This window comes from Ovis aries, chromosome 17 (assembly GCF_016772045.2).
Source record: "Ovis aries strain OAR_USU_Benz2616 breed Rambouillet chromosome 17, ARS-UI_Ramb_v3.0, whole genome shotgun sequence".
Taxonomy (NCBI): Eukaryota; Metazoa; Chordata; class Mammalia; order Artiodactyla; family Bovidae; genus Ovis; species Ovis aries.
The window spans coordinates 32,531,735-32,550,502 of record NC_056070.1 but is presented as its reverse complement, the minus strand read 5'-3'; the positions used below and the strand labels follow the sequence as shown (position 1 = coordinate 32,550,502).

At 37.4% G+C, this 18,768-nt stretch overlaps 1 protein-coding gene across 1 annotated transcript in view; it reads left to right on the top strand.

Moving 5' to 3' along the window:
- FAT4 (FAT atypical cadherin 4) overlaps positions 1-18,768 on the top strand; it is a 188,175-nt gene that overhangs the window by 143,379 nt on the left and 26,028 nt on the right. Inside the window, exons 8-9 of the mRNA XM_027956286.2 lie at positions 2,624-2,874; positions 4,882-9,231. Coding sequence (XP_027812087.2) covers positions 2,624-2,874; positions 4,882-9,231 — 4,601 coding nt within the window. The remainder of the gene's footprint in view (positions 1-2,623; positions 2,875-4,881; positions 9,232-18,768) is intronic.

Genomic DNA, 18,768 nt, shown 5'->3' with positions numbered 1-18,768 from the left:
GTGTTTAGATTTAAGAAGGTAGCACAAGACTTGATCTAATAAAGTTCATAACCATTAAAAAAAAACTAATTTGGATCAGAGAAGCAGTACCGAGATTCATCAAAGATGAGAAGTGAACCAAAACTCAAAAAAAAAAAAAAAAAAAAAAAGAAAAAGAAAAGAATGAAGTGGGGAAAACCCAGGCATATGATCTTGGCAGTCTGTTCATTTTATATTGTTGCATATGCTTCTTTTATCTCTTTCTTTTTTTTTTAACTTACAAGTATAAATTTGATTAAAACTGGTATTATAGATACTGTGAGATAGTAAAGGATATTTAGTATTTAGGATACACTTTTCATACATTTCAGAAACAAAGAAAGCCTAGATAAAATTAACCACATGTTAACATGGCAATTTAGTCTTTACTTTTTGAAAATAGTAAATATATTAGCTACTTTTAAAGAGACAGTCTTATGTGCAATAGCATAAAATAAAGACTAAAGACTTTACAATTCAAAGTTCTTTTATGGATTACTGAGTTCAGCATGGGCCAGAACTCTCATCATTTGCCTTTCAACACATTGCTCAATCTAATATACCATGACCTTCTCATATACAAGACATCCAAATCAAATTTGCATGCTTTTTGCATCCTTCTTATTTTTATATGTGAATGCTTAAGGGAACAAATATTTGATTGAACCCTGACCTTTGCTGTCATAAAAAAAAGCTTGTGGCACTATGAAGCACTTTTTCTCTCCCTATTAAGTTATCCCAAAATAAACTCACATACTTCTCATAATCCAGGTTTCTACAGACTTTCTCTAAAAGGTAAGACAATGTGATTATTTCATGACTCCTGAATTTCTAACTTCCAAACCTATGATATTTTTATTTTAATATCGGGAATAGGTATTGTCTACTGTGTAAGGGTGTTAATAATCAGTAATAATACTTTTATGAGGAGTCACTTCTGGTCCAGGAAATGCAGTCTTTGTTGTTCTTATTCCTGATCTTGCACTTGAAGTTGCTATAAGACATTCGAATCTGAGTGATACAAAGTATTTTATCAATTTTGAAATCAGTTCTCAACCAAACTCCCTCTCTATGCTCCATCTATTTAGCTCTCATTTTATAGAACCTCTTTTGTTTAAAAACAAACAAACAAAAGAACACGTAGCTCCTTAACAGTTCCTAATGTCTCTAGAAAAGGATGAAGGTGCCAAAATGTTTGTTTTAAACAATGAACTTAATAGGAAGAATGTGCACTGGCTGCGATGTAAAGTTTTTCCTGCTGTTTCTATTAGACACTTGCTGTTGCTATGTTTTTATGGACACAAAGCAAACTATAGAAACACCCGTTAGTTTCAACAAGGGCATTTGTTTGTTGGCATGAAGGAGAAGACTTGAAAGATATCCATTTCCTCATTTCCTTGCTACCCTCCAACAGAAAACATTCTGGACCACAGCCAACTTCTGAACCTTCAGGCTTAGCTACTTCTTTCCTAGCTGAGCTCTCAGAAATATACACAGATAGCCTTTTCTTTAGACAGAAGAGAGAAGCTATTCTCAGTGAAAACTCCTGCCCACTAACCAATCTGGTTAGCATCAAAATATCCATGAAGATGTCATACCACTCCTTACAACAGGAAAGCAAAGCAGCTGGCCATATGAGGAATAGCAAATGAGAGAATTAGTAACTAGGAATGTGTCTGTATAAATAATCAGTTCGTGAGTGGCTCTGGATAGTCAGTTCAGTTCAGTTCAGTTCAGTTTGGCCGCTCAGTCATGTCCGACTCTCTGGAACCCCATGAACCATAGCACGCCAGGCCTCCCTGTCCATCATCATCTCCTGGAGTTCACTCAAACTCACGCCCATCGAGTTGGTGATGCCATCCAGCCATCTCATCCTCTGTCGTCCCCTTCTCCTCCTGCCCCTAATTCCTCCCAGCATCAGAGTCTTTTCCAATGAGTCAACTCTTTGCATGAGGTAGCCAAAGTATTGTAGTTTCAGCTTTAGCATCAGTTCTTCCAAAGAACACCCAGGACTGATCTCCTTTAGAATGGACTGGTTGGATTTCCTTGAAGTCCAAGGGACTCTCAAGAGTCTTCTCCAACACCACAGTTCAAAAGCATCAATTCTTTGGCGCTCAGCTTTCTTCACAGTCCAACTCTCAATATGTGTCATATACAGCGTTTGGTCTTTAGAGAACAAGACCTTCCACTGATCTTTTCTGGTATATTACAGCACACAGCAGATAAATACTTTTTAGATGTATTTAACAGATGTTCATCTGTGATCCTTGCCACTGACCACAATATTAGAGCAAGAGCCTGATTTATGCTTTCAGGCTGGTTTATTTAAACTATGATAGTCTTCTGGGTATATTCTAGGGTCTTGCATGATTTAGGAAGCTCACAAACCTTATGAAGACCAGCTTGAGGTCATAGGACATCTTGCCATAAAGACTGTTAATGTGATGCTCACATAAAATGTGAACTAGCATATTCTTTCATTGTTCTGTGATCTTATTTGTAATGTTTTCCTTGACTTTTCTGCCTCGCTCGTTAAAATTCTAGTAAATAGATGTTGCAGCATTAAAACTGGAAGAAATATGCCCATGTCTGTTCTCTGCTTTAGTTATAGGATCATTGGTGGAAATTCTCAGTTCACCATCAACCCATCCACAGGACAAATCATCACCAGTGCATTGCTAGACAGGGAAACAAAAGAGAATTATACTTTAGTGGTTGTTGCCAGTGATGCTGGGTCCCCGGAACCCCTTTCCAGTTCTACCAGTGTGCTCGTCACGGTGACTGATGTCAATGACAACCCACCAAGGTTTCAGCATCACCCGTATGTCACGCACATCCCATCTCCTACTCTGCCAGGTAACCAAACTGCCTCTCATGTCTCACAGAGAAATAAAAACTATGCATTGGGCACTTCCTATAATTAAATTTCTGTTTTTTTCTACAGGTATATTTCTGACATAGCCAAAGTTTGCAAATCCTCTAAAATTAAACTCTTGATTAAAGCAATTGAAGGAACATTGACTCTTACAAACTAATTTTTTCTTCTCAGACCAATTGTATTTAAGATTTCATAATTGCCACAGCTTTCCTAGTGCTGTTTCTGAATTTTAATTGAATATTGGTAAATATGAAAATAGATTTCACTTTGTAGTCAGGTAGGTTTCTGTCCTGAGATGTGATTTGTGTGTGCCCTGATAGGACGGACATTATGTATGTTTCATGCCATGTCCTTACATTATACCTAAAACATTATCTTAGAGGTACTAGGCTCTCAACTGTGTTCTTTCATAGAAAATTAATATTTTATCCAATGGTTCACAGACAAATTTTCAAAAGATTTATTGAAAGAATCCTTCTAGTTAATTACTGCTATAAATATTTTAACTCAATTTTAATGAATGAAGTTTTTCTATTAATATGTGTATGGAGGCAATAATGAATCATGTTCAAATTGATAATATGTATTTATCTTTCAAACCCTATTTTAAGTTTAGTTTGGGTTTATTTGCTTCTTTGCTAAGAATGGCCTGCTCTCTTAGGAACTGCACAAATCATCAGCCATTGTTAATTTTTGAAATGGATTTTGAGACTGGATAATAAATAAATGAAGTTATAATTAATTTAATTTTTTCTCCTTTAAGATATTTTTAATGAGAGTAAAAAAAAGAAAGAAACAGATCCACAATTTTGCCGCTAGTGAATTTTGATCTTCTATTCACTTGAGAGGGTCTAGTTGCTACCAGTAGAAGGTATAAAATCCATAAATTTTTGTGCCAACTTTTTATCAAAAGAAAAAGCCAGTATCAAAGTCATGAATCCCTGGAGTGGGCCTTCAGCTGAAATGATGCTAGCAGGCATGATTCTGGTTACACCCAAGGTGTAGTGATGCAATATAACATCTCCTATACAAAGTGAGTAAGACTTAGGCATTTTTCCCGCTCATTAAACATAGTAATTTAGTAGAATCAGTGGCCTTCTTAAGATTAGACTACTTTTCACTTGTGTCACAAACTCTTCTGCAGGGCTAGGCGTGCAGGTTTGGGAAAGGTTTCTGAATAAGGCTATCAAAAGCATGTCCTTATGGCAGCTTTTCAGCGTTATCTCCTCTACGGTTTGTTCCTCTTTGGCCTTCATCCCAAGCACTAACTTTTGGAATCCAAATTGAGTCCATTCTTCAATTCTTATTTCTTACTACACTATAATTGTTCATATATATGTATGTGCATATACTTTATAATTGTTGTAGTACACACACGTATCTCCACACACATTCACATATATACTTTATCTCCATATGAGAATAGCTCACAGATTAAAAAACTTTTCCCATAGAACATTGGGCACGAGGAACTGACAATTATTTTTTAAGCATATTATTTTTGTTTATATGATTACATAAAATGTAATTCAAAGTATTTTAAGACATAATAGAGCAATTTTTTCAAGTGTTTTTTCTGTTGGGCAGAAACATAGTTCTTAGCAGAACTCATGTATTATTGTGTTTGTTGGAAATTATGTACAGATTTTTCTCCTAAGAACTATAATTTGGAATGATTAGCCATTGCTCTTCGCTGTGCTTCTCTCAAAGGTACACTGAAAAATATTAAATTCCATAGATCGTCTGGCTTTTAGGTAGATAATGGCAGGTCAGTCCCGGAAGATTACTGTTAAGTAGATTTGACTGGGGAAATTTCGAGACAATATAAGATATAGTGTTCTCCCCGAGTAGTCGTGAGAAAATAAAGTTGTATCAGGTAGCAATATAGTGTTTTATATATAGTTTTAATATACTGTTTTAACTTACCATCAGATGTTTTATTGGGGTTCCATGTGATTTATAACTGCACACTCCCTCTTTTATAGGTTCCTTCGTCTTTGCAGTTACTGTCACGGATGCCGATATTGGACCGAATTCTGAACTCCATTACTCTCTTTCGGGTAGAAACTCTGAAAAATTTCACATTGACACACTGAGAGGAGCTATTATGGCAGCCAGACCACTAAATGGCACTTCAGAAGTGACATTTTCTGTCCACGTAAAAGATGGTGGCTCAGTCCCCAAGACAGATTCTACCACAGTGACTGTTCGATTTGTGAACAAAGCAGATTTCCCTAAAGTCAAAGCCAAAGAACAGACTTTCATGTTTCCTGAAAACCAACCAGTAGGCACTCTTGTCACTACTGTAACAGGGTCCTCCTTGAGAGGAGAACCTTTGTCCTATTATATTGCAAGTGGCAATCTTGGCAACACACTCCAGATTGATCAGTTAACAGGACAGGTTTCCATAAGTCAGCCTCTAGATTTTGAAAAGATACAAAAATATGTTGTATGGATAGAAGCCAGAGATGGAGGTTTTCCTCCTTTCTCCTCCTATGAGAAACTTGACATAACAGTGTTAGATGTCAATGATAATCCTCCTGTCTTTAAGGAAGATCCATTTATATCTGAAATATTAGAAAACCTTTCTCCTCGAAAAATACTCACTGTTTCTGCAGTGGACAAGGACAGTGGGCCCAATGGACAGTTAGATTATGAAATCATTAATGGCAACAAAGAACATAGTTTCAGTATCAATCATGCCACTGGTGAAATTAGAAGCATTCGACCTTTAGACAGGGAAAAAATATCTCAGTATGTGCTTATTGTAAAGTCCTCAGACAGAGGCTCCCCTTCTCAGAGTACCTCAGTAAAAGTCATCATTAATATTTTAGATGAAAATGATAATGCCCCGAGGTTTTCACAAATATTCAGTGCCCATGTTCCTGAAAATTCCCCATTAGGGTACACAGTTACACGTGTCACAACTTCTGATGAAGACATTGGTGTAAATGCAATTAGTAGATACTCTATAATGGACACAAGTCTTCCATTTACCATTAATCCCAGCACTGGGGATATTGTAATTAGCAGACCTTTAAATAGAGAAGACACAGACCGTTACAGAATCCGAGTTTCTGCACATGACTCTGGATGGACTGTAAGTACAGATGTCACAATATTTGTGACAGACATCAATGACAATGCTCCAAGATTTAGCAGACCCTCCTATTATTTAGATTGCCCTGAACTTACTGAAATTGGCTCCAAAGTGACTCAGGTATCTGCGACAGACCCTGATGAGGGATCAAATGGACAAGTGTTTTATTTTATAAAATCTCAGTCAGAGTACTTCAGGATTAATGCCTCCACAGGAGAGATTTTCAATAAACAGGTCTTAAAATATCAAAATGTCAGTGGCTTCAGCAACGTGAACATCAACAGACATAGTTTTATAGTGACATCTTCAGACCGAGGTAATCCTGCGTTACTTAGTGAGACGACAGTTACCATAAACACGGTGGACAGTAATGACAATGCACCGCAATTTCTTAAAACTAAATATTTTACTCCAGTCACCAAACATGTTAAAGTTGGGACAAAGTTAATCAAAGTTACTGCAGTAGATGATAAAGATTTTGGCTTGAATTCTGAAGTGGAGTATTTCATTTTGAATGAAAATCATTTGGGAAAATTTAAGTTAGACAATCATACAGGGTGGATTTCAGTAGCAGCTCCCCTGACATCTGACCTGAATCAGAACTTTTTGATCACTGTCACTGCAAAAGATAAGGGAAACCCTCCACTTTCATCCCAAGCAACTGTTCAAATAATTGTAACGGAGGAAAACTACCACACACCTGAATTCTCTCAAAGTCACATGAGTGCAACCATCCCTGAAAGCCATAGTGTTGGAGCCATTGTTAGAACTGTTTCTGCAAGAGATAGAGACACAGCTATGAATGGCTTGATTAGGTACAGTATTTCCTCTGGAAATGAAGAAGGCATCTTTGCAATCAATTCCTCCACAGGTGTATTAACACTCGCCAAAGCCCTTGATTATGAGCTCTGCCAGAAACACGAGATGACTGTTAGTGCTACAGACGGAGGATGGGTCTCAAGGACTGGTTACTGCAGTGTGACTGTAAATGTGATTGATGTGAATGACAATTCTCCAGTATTTCTCCGTGATGAATATTTCCCCACTGTTCTGGAAAATGCCCCCAGTGGGACAACAGTTATCCACCTAAATGCAACAGATGCTGACTCTGGCACCAATGCTGTGATTGCCTACACTATACAGTCATCTGATAGTGACCTCTTTGTCATTGACCCCAACACTGGAGTCGTCACCACTCAAGGCTTCTTGGATTTTGAAACCAAGCAGAGCTACCACCTTACTGTGAAAGCTTTCAATGTCCCGGATGAGGAGAGGTGCAGTTTTGCCACTGTTAATATCCAATTAAAAGGGACAAATGAATATGTGCCTCGTTTTGTTTCCAAACTTTACTATTTTGAAATCTCAGAAGCAGCTCCTAAAGGTACTATTGTTGGAGAAGTATTTGCCAGTGACCGTGACTTGGGCAGTGATGGGGAGGTTCATTATTTGATTTTTGGTAACAGTAGAAAGAAGGGTTTCCAGATCAACAAGAAGACGGGACAGATTTATGTGTCTGGACTTCTTGATAGAGAAAAAGAAGAAAGGGTATCTTTGAAGGTACTGGCCAAGAATTTTGGCAGCATTCGAGGGGCAGACATAGATGAGGTCACTGTGAATGTCACTGTGCTAGATGCCAATGACCCCCCCGTTTTTAGTCTAAACATCTACAGCGTTCAGATCAGTGAAGGGGTGCCCACGGGGACTCACGTGACCTTTGTCAGTGCCTTTGACTCAGACTCTGTTCCCAGCTGGAGTAGGTTTTCTTACTTCATTGGATCAGGGAATGAAAACGGTGCCTTTTCCATTAATCCACAGACAGGACAGATCACCGTTACTGCAGAGTTAGATCGAGAAACCCTACCCATCTATAATCTCACGGTTTTGGCTGTGGATTCCGGGACCCCCTCTGCTACCGGAAGTGCCTCCTTATTAGTTACCCTGGAAGATATAAATGATAACGGGCCTATGTTGACCATCAGCGAGGGGGAAGTGATGGAAAACAAACGCCCAGGAACTTTGGTGATGACCCTTCAGTCCACAGATCCGGATCTCCCTCCCAATCAAGGCCCCTTTACCTACTATCTGCTGAGCACAGGTCCTGCCACCAACTATTTTAGTCTGAACACTGCGGGAGTTCTGAGCACCACCCGAGAGATCGACAGAGAGCAGATCTCCGACTTCTATCTGTCCGTGGTCACCAGGGATTCTGGCGTGCCTCAGATGTCTTCCACGGGGACCGTGCATATCACAGTCATAGACCAAAATGACAACCCATCGCAGTCTCGGACGGTGGAGATATTTGTTAATTATTACGGTAATTTGTTTCCTGGTGGAGTTTTAGGCTCCGTGAAGCCGCAGGATCCCGATGTGCTAGACACCTTCCACTGCTCCCTGACCTCGGGAGTGACCAGCCTCTTCAGTATTCCAAGGGGCACCTGTGATCTGAGCTCCCAGCCGAGGTCCACAGACGGCACATTTGATCTTACCATCCTTAGTAATGATGGTGTCCACAGCACGGTCACCAGCAACATCCGAGTTTTCTTCACGGGATTTTCCAACGCGACGGTGGATAACAGCATCCTACTGCGCCTTGGTGTACCGACCGTGAAGGACTTCCTGACCAACCACTACCTTCATTTCTTGCGCATTGCCAGTTCACAGCTGACAGGCCTCGGGACTGCTGTGCAACTGTATGGGGCTTATGAAGGGCACAACAGAACGTTTCTTTTGGCAGCTGTGAAGCGAAACCACAATCAGTATGTGAATCCCAGTGGTGTAGCCACCTTCTTTGAAAGCATCAAGGAGATCCTCCTGAGGCAGAGCGGCGTGAAGGTGGAGTCTGTGGATCATGACGCCTGTGCTCCTGTCCCGTGTCAGAACGGAGGGAGCTGTGTCAGGAGGCTAGCCGTGAGCACTGAACTGAAGAGCCACGAGAGCCTTCCAGTCATCATCGTGGCAAACGAACCTCTGCAGCCTTTCTTATGCAAGTGTCTGCCAGGCTACACAGGCAGCTGGTGCGAAATTGACATAGATGAATGTCTTCCATCTCCTTGCCACAATGGTGGGACCTGTCACAATTTAGTGGGAGGGTTTTCCTGCAGCTGCCCGGATGGCTTCACGGGCCGGGCCTGTGAGCGAGACATCAACGAGTGCCTGCCTAGTCCCTGCAAGAATGGTGCCATTTGCCAGAACTTTCCAGGAGGCTTCAACTGTGTTTGCAAAACTGGATACACAGGTATGATGGTGTTAAGTTCTTTTTTTGCCCACCAAGACCCTAGTCATATCAAATATGATAGAAAGCTGTGAACTTTGTTATCTTCAAATGATTTTCTCTAAAGAATAGGTAGAATCATAGCAAATGCTTTAAGCAATTACTATTGGCCAGACACTGTTCTAGGAACTTTATCTGTATTAATTTCACTTCTCAGGAGAAAACTGACAAGTGGTAGGGATAATGATTTTACAAGCTTTAAAAAAAGGAAACTTTTCTTAAGAAAAATAGAGAGAAATTGAGCTGATTGTCTAAGGTGACTCAGTTGATTTGTTGTAGAGTCAGGATGTGAGCTTACACAGGTCATTCTGGAGTTTAAATTCTTAGTCCAGCTACTGAGTTTCTTGCACAAGAGCAAAAAGAGCATCTTATCTTCAAAAAAGTGTTCTACAGTTAAAGGACATGGTGTATTTCAAGTATAAAATCTGGACTATTCTATGTTCTAAAGAACTGTCATTGTTGTAAATTATTTAATCATCATCAATTTTATGATTTTCACCATAACTATCACTCTGATTATTGAAATTTGACCCACACTGTGAAAAGATGAAGGAACAGGTGTAATTTAGATTGAGATCTAAATGCCTTGTTATTTCTAGTAGTCGGGTAGAAAGTATCATTGGCTGATTTCTCAGGTTAGTGAGAGCAAAACTGAGTCAGAATATACCTTGATATTTTGGGAGCAGAATTAAATATATAGAGAAATTATTTGACTACTCTTTGTCATTCTAATAGAACATGATATATGCTTATAAATAGATCTTTGTTTCTAGTCCTACTTATCTATCTATCCATCATCCGTTTATTAACTGATCTGTGGTTAGTGTACCTTCAAATGTGTATACATTTATGCTGTAGATGTTTGAGGAGAGGCAATTTCTTTTCTATAATTTGTACACTATACCTTTTTAGTACATATATGTTAGATTGGCTTGCCCTGTAGTGTTTATTAACTCAGTGTAAAGTACAGTGAAATCGGTAAAACCAGGATATACTTTTTAAAATTTTGTAAGTATATTGCAGAATACAATTTTAAAAGAAGTTTTTAAGATAATTGTATTTGTATATCATATTTTAAAATGAAGCCTACCGTGTGTATACTTCATGGTTTTATATTTGGAGAACTGAATTGCTTGATGATTCTTTACAGCAAGTTTTAATAAGCCAAAGCAGATCATATAAGCTTTACCTTTTGACAAAATAATGCCCTTAAAATATAAATGAAGAAAAGGGGCAGCAAACATATGTATGGAAAGAATCAGGGGATTTAACAAAACTTGATTTAGCTATAGCTTTTGGGAAGTCCCCTAATCTTGCTCACTTTCAACTCTCCCATATATAAAACGAGAATAGTCATAGTTACTTATCTTTTAGGGATGTTGTAATGAGTAAAAATAATATTTGTAAAATACCTAGCACAGATTCCAACTTTCAGTAAGTAGCAATGCTAATTAGTAGCTTTAGTAGTAGTATTAATATAATGGTCGATACAGAGGTATGCTATAGAATTTCTATAAAGACAAGCTTCAGTGGCAGAAGGTAGGCATAAGACTTACCAGAGTTGTACTCTTAGGATTATGAATAACAGGGTTACATACATGTTATGAGTTCAGGATTTCCAGAAAACCTTCCTCACTCTATCGTCCACCTCTCCCACCCCCAGCCTCTCCAAATTACTTCCTCTGTTGTGAATTCAACAATAAGATTATTTATTTGTTCCATTTTAGTATGATACACTATTTCACACCTAGAGTGAGTTTATACTTAGTCCTAGAATGAAGAAAGGGTGACTGCATTAGGTAGTACATGGAGAAGATGGAAAATGACATGAGTGTGAGCGAGGGACACATGCTGATCTCAGCAGAAATGTTGCTTAAGGCAAGGGCATAGAACTAGCCTTTTCATGTTACTTCTCTCTAGTCTGTTTCTTTATTTTTCATTATATTTAAACATACACTGCATCCTTTTCTAAATGTAGTTGTTGAAACTTTTAAGCATACCCGTCCTTCATTATGAAATATTAATAGCATTTCTCAAATGGCTACTTACAATACTGCTTAAAGTTCCTTGCATCATAGACATCATTATTCATTTAGTTATTAAGTTCTTCTTACAAATCTATTAAGTGAATATTCTTATCCTTCTGATTGAAAGACAACAAATGAGATCTTAGAGAGAATACAGTTAAATGACTTGCCTCCAGCACAGCACAAGAAAGTGAGCTGAGTTTTGATGATAAGCTTTACTCGAGATCCTCTGCTCTTTAAATGCCTGTCACACCTCATCATGCTTTGATCTGCACTTGCTAGAGAATATTATGGTGAGCCTGTGATATGAGCCTTCTTAGAATTTTTTGTCCATTATTCTACTTAAACTGCACAGCAACCCTCTGAGACATGTATTAGAAGCTTCAAACTGGCTAAGTATGAAAGTCAGGAAAATTCACCAATAACCTCAGCCATAAAGACATTGCAAATATTTCCAAAAAGCACTCCTGGTCACCTTTGCAGGGCTGTAGTGAGTGATTCCTAGAACAGTGACTGCTTTCGTTTTACCCTTCAGATTGTCATTCACCTCTCACCCACTGCACAAGCTGAACCTGAGTCCTGCTGGAAGGGAGTCTGGAAAGATGATAGTTTTCTAACTTCCAGCCCTGACTGTATAGAAAGATACAAGTGGATCTGAGTGTCAACAGAGAATGTCTGACAGAAAGATCCTCTTATTGCTACTTTTTACATTGTAGGAAGCTGAGCCTATAACCATCATAACCTCTTTTTGTAAAGAAGTCATTTGAAGTAATGTATTAATTGTACATACTGTCCCTCCTTAGAGCTCACTTCAGTTTCCATTTGCATAACTGTGGATAATCCAATTGATCAGGGATGATGTAAACAAGCATGCAGTTGAATACGTCATGTAAATCTTGTATTTTTTAATTAATATAATTATTTGTTTCCAAATTCTATATATATATAGGCCATCCAGTAAAGCAGGCAGTTGAGTAAAGTCTGATAGTTTTATTTCTGTGTTTTGCTTTGCAGTTCTTTGTCCTATTTTGATATACAAACAGTATATCAAAAATCATGGTGACAAATTGTTAATCCACACACTAAATTAGAAATGCATTGTTTAAATGTATTAATACATATTTATAATATATATTTAATGTTCTTTGGAGAGGTAATCCCTCAAGTATCATTTTGAGTTCCTTTTCTTCCAGCTAGTCTTTACCAGGTAACCTGACTTAGAAATGTAGAGCTAATGCACTAAAATGTCTTAAAGAACCAATCAAAGCTAGTAAGCCATAAGACAAAATTCATATTGAAGCACACGTGTACCTCACAGAATGAATTTTTAAGTATTCATTCTGGTTAAATTTTACTTCTGTTAGCATTAAGTGCTATAGTGAAGCTGTCCTCAAAGTCTGTATGTATTCAGATATTTTTTGGATCATCAGAATTATTTCAAAGCACCTATATCTTCCTACTCTATTTTTGTGGACTTTCACTGCTGTGTTTTCAGTGATTCTTAAAGTCTGTGATATTGCAAATTGGAGCTGTGAGAGTTTATGAAATTCCTGCTTAAAATAATTCCCAGCCACTGCCCCATCTCTGTCTCAAATACACACACACACACACACACACACACACACACACACACACACACACACCTGAATATTTCATGTGAAGTTAGAAATTGTGCTCAAGATTAGAAAAGTAAGTGTTTATGAATTGAGGGAAGCTGAGGGACTTACCCTAAGAAGCCCTCACAGGGAGTGGTTAAGTGCTAGCTCAACAGGGAATTTTTGTGCAGACCATCCTGTAAAGATGCAAGTATAAAAATGAAAATTGTAGAGTGATTACAACAAAAAGATATGAAGAGATATAGTTATTATTCCTATTGCCATATTCCTGATATATTTATTTTTTATTTTCAAGTTTGTGATGATAGGGTCACATCATATACATGGAAGAAGAATATTTTTATTTGATGAATTTAGAGAACTTGAGAGAAAACAACTTTGTTTGTATAACTTGTCTCTCAGATCAGCTTTTCTTCGCTACTGGAAAAAGAACCAAAAAGAAACTGAAAAAAGAAATAGTGAGACTTCATCTTCCATTACAATCACTTCATTTCATTGTTAAGAGCATTTTCCTATAATTTAATTTTATATCACTCAATGGGGCTTTGATTAGCTATACATAGAGTATGTTAGACAAGGTGAATACATTATAGTATAGTATAGAACATCTGAAAAATTAAGGTCTAGATTTTCACAAAGCTTAATAGTATAAGAAATTGAATCAACTGTCAATATGCCCCAGTAAATCAAAAGAAAATATCTTTCATATTATTTATGCCTCAGAAGTTCAGGGAATCCTGGAGGAAAACAGCAGTCTAACAACTACAAATCTAGTATTTCATTTCCTGTACAAATGAAAGTTTCTTGTGTTTACTAGGACACTAATTAGAAAGTACAGTTATAGCCAATAGCCATATAGCATTTGTCTTCCTGCTCCCAGGATTTCTGTTTTCAGCACACCCTGCATTCAATCCTTCATAGTAATGAATGGCATTAGAGAAGGCAGCATGGATATGGAACTTATTTCCAAATCTGGGTCTCTCTTAACAGAATTAGTTCAGAGCCCCTTTACCCTTTCCTCTTCACTTTCACACATCTGGATGCATTTTAGGTGTGGTATTTGGAGTAATTCCAGAAGTGTATTCCCAGAGGGGGAGGTTTTTCTATGTTCTCTAGTAAGTCCTGATATTTCAGAGGATGAGATTTGTCCATTCATCACTTTTATGTCACTTGACAGTATAAAAAGGAATTTTTTTTCCAGGACTGTAAAGTTATTTACAGGTCGCGCATAGTAATTTTACCAAGAAACTTGGCAAACATTTGCTTTCCCGAAAATGGGAGTTGTAACTAAGAGTCATTCTTTCAGAAATCACAGCAGTCATATATTAACGTTGTCAATGACCATGTGACCTGGAAACCAAAGAATATAAACAAACTTTACTGGATAGATATGAAATGAAAATTTGTGTGAAATACAAATCGTTGTTCTTAGAAGACTGGTAAAGAGCTCAGTTCTTATTTTGATTTTATTTCCAAGAGCAGAATTATACAGTTTACCTCAAATGATACATTAACTCCATTAAAACATTAATAACAGGTTCTATTAGTCTAGAAACTTCTAATTTCTATGGAAAGTAAGTGTGTATTTGTAAATATCATAGATATTATGTATATCATTATATAATCATTTGTAGTCACATTTAGATCATATTTGTATATGTTTTAAAATACAAAGGAAGACAGTTTTTTTTTTCTTTTTGCTTTTAATGCTAGCAACCCTTATTTAAGCATACTATTTTTGCTTTGTTTCCACATGAAAAACCATAACGCTAATTGATCAGGATATTTAGATGAGCTCTTTTCATAGTGCCTTTCATAATAATAGGAAACATTTACATCTCATGCAAAAAAAAAAAACCAACTACTTTCTACCAAAATAATAAAAAAGCTTATAAGCATAAACATTCAGAATAAATAGCATGTATATATTATGGAATTATATTTGTTAATAAAATAGTCAGTTTAGATATAAATGGACTTTGTTAGTTCCACATGGTTTTCCTTCTTCTCTGTCTATAAATACAAGAGATGGAAAAATATTATTTGTGGTATCTGTTAATAACATATGGTCTTCCCTGGTGGCTCAGTAGTAAAATTCCTACCTGCCAATGCAGGAGACCTGAGTCTCCTAGTTTGATTCCTGGGTCAGTAAAATCCGCTGGAGGAGGAAATGGCAAACAATCCAGTGTTCTTGCCTGGGAAATTTCATGGACAGAGGAGTCTAGCAGTCTTGTGATGAGGTCACAAGAGAGTCAAACATGATTTAGTGACTAAACATCTAACATATATGACCTAAGCCATTAAATTGAAGCCTATACAGACTATGGGATATCAGAAATCATAGCTCCATTGGGTGGCTAAATTTAACAAGTTAGAATAAATTTAGGTCAACTTTCTCTTAAGTGTTAGTCACTCAGTCGTGCCCAACTCTTTTGTGACCCCATGAACTGTAGCCCTACCAGACTCCTCTGTCCCTGGGATTTCCCAGGCAAGAATACTGGAGTGGGTTGCCATTTCCTCCTCCAGGGGATCTTCCCTACCCTGGGATTGAACCTGTGTCTCCTGAAGGAGATCCTGCATTGGCAGGCAGGTTCTTTACCACTGAGCCACTTGGGAAGCCCTAAACTTTCTCTAATGTAACATTAAAATGTGCTATTGGAACAAGAGAAACTTGAATACATATCCTTGTGGAAAAGATCATAGATGGTCACATCATATTCTATTTATGTTCAATATTTCATCCCACCTTCTGCCCCAGAACATGAAGACACATGCTAAATTTCTCCTGTAAGTTTAAACTGCAATCTTGGAAACTTTGAATATACCTTTGCCTCCGATTATGTGTTCATTTTCATCTTTAGCAATTCCTCTTCTCCATGTGCTAGGAGCTCACATCTCCTGAAGCTATCTATAATAAATAATGTATATCAACACCGTTAATTGATGAATATCAAAGCAATGAGATCAGTTTATTCCTCTAAACAGCTGCTCTGACAGTTAACATATCTTAATAGAAAAAGACTCCTTGAGTTCAAGAAACATAAATGCCTCTCTTTGTGCAAGCCCTATCAGCATATTTCAAGGCTCAAGGCAATGACAAATATTGTTAATTGACTTGCAGCACTAAGTTAATGATGCAAGATTTTGTTTCACAGTGCACAACACAGCAGATTGTTTGTACAAGAAGCATGTTAGAGTAATTCAAACTGCAGCATTCTCTGATACTCGTTATGCCATCAGCACTAACATTTAAGTAGGTAAATGTGTGCAGAACAATACAGAATTTGTTGCTGACTTCGAATTGGGTAATAGAGCATAAACTTTCCAAGCCCTTGAATAATGCATTTAAAGGCTTTATGTTGATTTGAAGTAAAATTAGGACCTCTCTCTGTCACATAAACAAAAAAAGTTTTTTAATAATAACTTAAATTGCAACATTGAGTTTCAAACTGTATCTTTAAATCTAGTATGGCAAGCTCTCTGATAATAATTGTAAAATAAAAATACTACTCATTAAATAGAGTACTCAAACTGGATTTTAATGGTAAATAATTTACCATTATTTTGGTACATACATACTCTTAACACCATGCTCTAATACCAACAAATAAGGCTATTTTACCCAAACTCAACAATAAATTCATTTGTACAACCTGTAGAAAAGTTATTTCTTAAATTTTTGACAAATAAGAAAATAAAACTCTGGCTTAAACTGTCAAATAAAAGATTGAATTTTTTTTCTCCAGCCAGTGTATATTTATATTGCTTACTTAAAGAATCAAATTCTACTGATAGTTTAGTTTAGCTTTTAAAAGAAATTCATTCTCAAACCAATATTTTCTCAGTTTGTATCTGCTTCTATTTAGGTAGTCACTGTATGTTTTAATACATGAGTAAGTCTTTATTTTGAGGTTTCTTTCCACATCTCACTTTAGACTAACAGAAATAGTTTATAGTTTGAATTAAACTCAGATATCTTTGTTAATATCTTAGTTTGTAAGGTGTAAATAAGATAACTAATTTATATAATTTAAAAAAAATTTTCTTTGGTTGTTTTTTTTTTTTAAACCAAAATTTAAGGTGGTCTTTTCCAACAAGATTCAAACAAGTATATGGTTGAGATTTATAGGGTCAATGATTTGGGTTTTAATACTCATACATTTTTCTTGGAGAGAACATATGCCAAAATATTTGAGTAAGTGAACATGGCCATCCACCCTAAATGATTAGCCTTTGTTCCCCATTTCCAGTCTTTAAGAATAAAGTTTGTGATTTTGTAACCTACATATATCTGTTTGCAATATGAATGCTATACTAACCATACCTACAAAGAATATTAGTCTATAGCTTTAGTCAAGGGGCAGCCTCCAGGGTGGCAATCCGGGCGGGGGCGGGGGGGGGGGGTTGGGGGGGGCTGGCTAGCTCTTCCTGGCCCAGGCCTGAGAACCTGGGGTCTAAACTCATTTATCAGACCCAGGAAATGCTCAGGCAGTTGAGGCTGATCAATGATGGAACCCTGGTTCAGAGGATGAATGCCAAGCACCCAGGGCCAGCTGGGTTCTGCCCTGACAGTGAGGAGGGGGCAATCCAGAGCAGCCCTGCCTCACCCCAGGTAGGGACACACCTAGCTCTGAAGAAAGACATCCAGTGCTACCTCCAACACTTGATTTCCTCTCCAATGGCAAGATTGGTTCCAGACTTACAGTCTCTCGTCTTTACAACAGTCAAGGAAAAGAAACCTACACGATAGTACCCATTTCTCCAAGGAAGAAACTGAGACCCAGAGCCAGGGGTCTCTGAGAGAGTCCTGGGTAAGGCATTGACCTTGCTTGGGAGCCCCTTCCCCACCCTCACTCTAGCTTTCTGTGATTGCATGTGGTCCCTGTTAACAGCCCTCAGTTAGCCAGACCCATTCCTTGGTCCTCCACCTGGCTACTTGCCTCAAATAGGGCAGAGGTATGAGGGTGTCAGAGAAGGCGATGGCACCCCACTCCAGTACTCTTGCCTGAAAAATCCCATGGATGGAGGAGCCTCATGGGCTGCAGTCCATGGGGTCACGAAGAGTCGGACACAACCGAGTGACTTCACTTTCACTTATTACTTGCTACTTTTAACACAGCTCTGAAATAAATTTTCCAAAAAAATGAAAGGAAAAGAAAAATTCTTAATGAGTGTCATAGCATATGTGAGAAAAAAAATAAATGGAGTGGGATGTGACTTTCCTAATACTAAATAGATAATGAATAGTATAGTCAATAGATCTTTCTTTATTTTCTATGGAGTGACACAGATACTGTATTAGGGGAAAAAATACACTCCTCTAGGACAATCTGTGACAAATCCACTTAGAAAACACTAGAGAAAAGAGTTCTCCCATGACAGAGCAGCTCTCTGGTGCGATAGTTTGTATGAGCTTGGGATAAATTCGTCCTCCCTGTTTCTCCAGTATGACCCATTACAAAAATACTTAAAACTTCATTTCTGTGCTTCTAGATTGGTAACTTGTTTATTTTTCATTATTTCCCCTTAAAATAGGAAGGTATTCTGAAATTGTACTGTTTTGTCTTATAAGATGAGGTTCCCAACTTTATATATAAAGGAAAAATGTTGTTTATGACCCTGTGATACAGAGAATTGTGTTCAGTTAGCAGTGTCATAAAACCTGACTCACTTAAAATTTCAAACAAACCAGACCAAGTGTGGCTACATAATCAAGACACAATATCAGAACTAAATTAAATACAAACTTTGTGTTCCAAGCATATTTATTAATTTATTATGAAGGAATGGATTATCTATGCACAACATTGTCTAGTTGTGTAGATAAAACTACGTGCTTTCATGAGACATTTAATAAA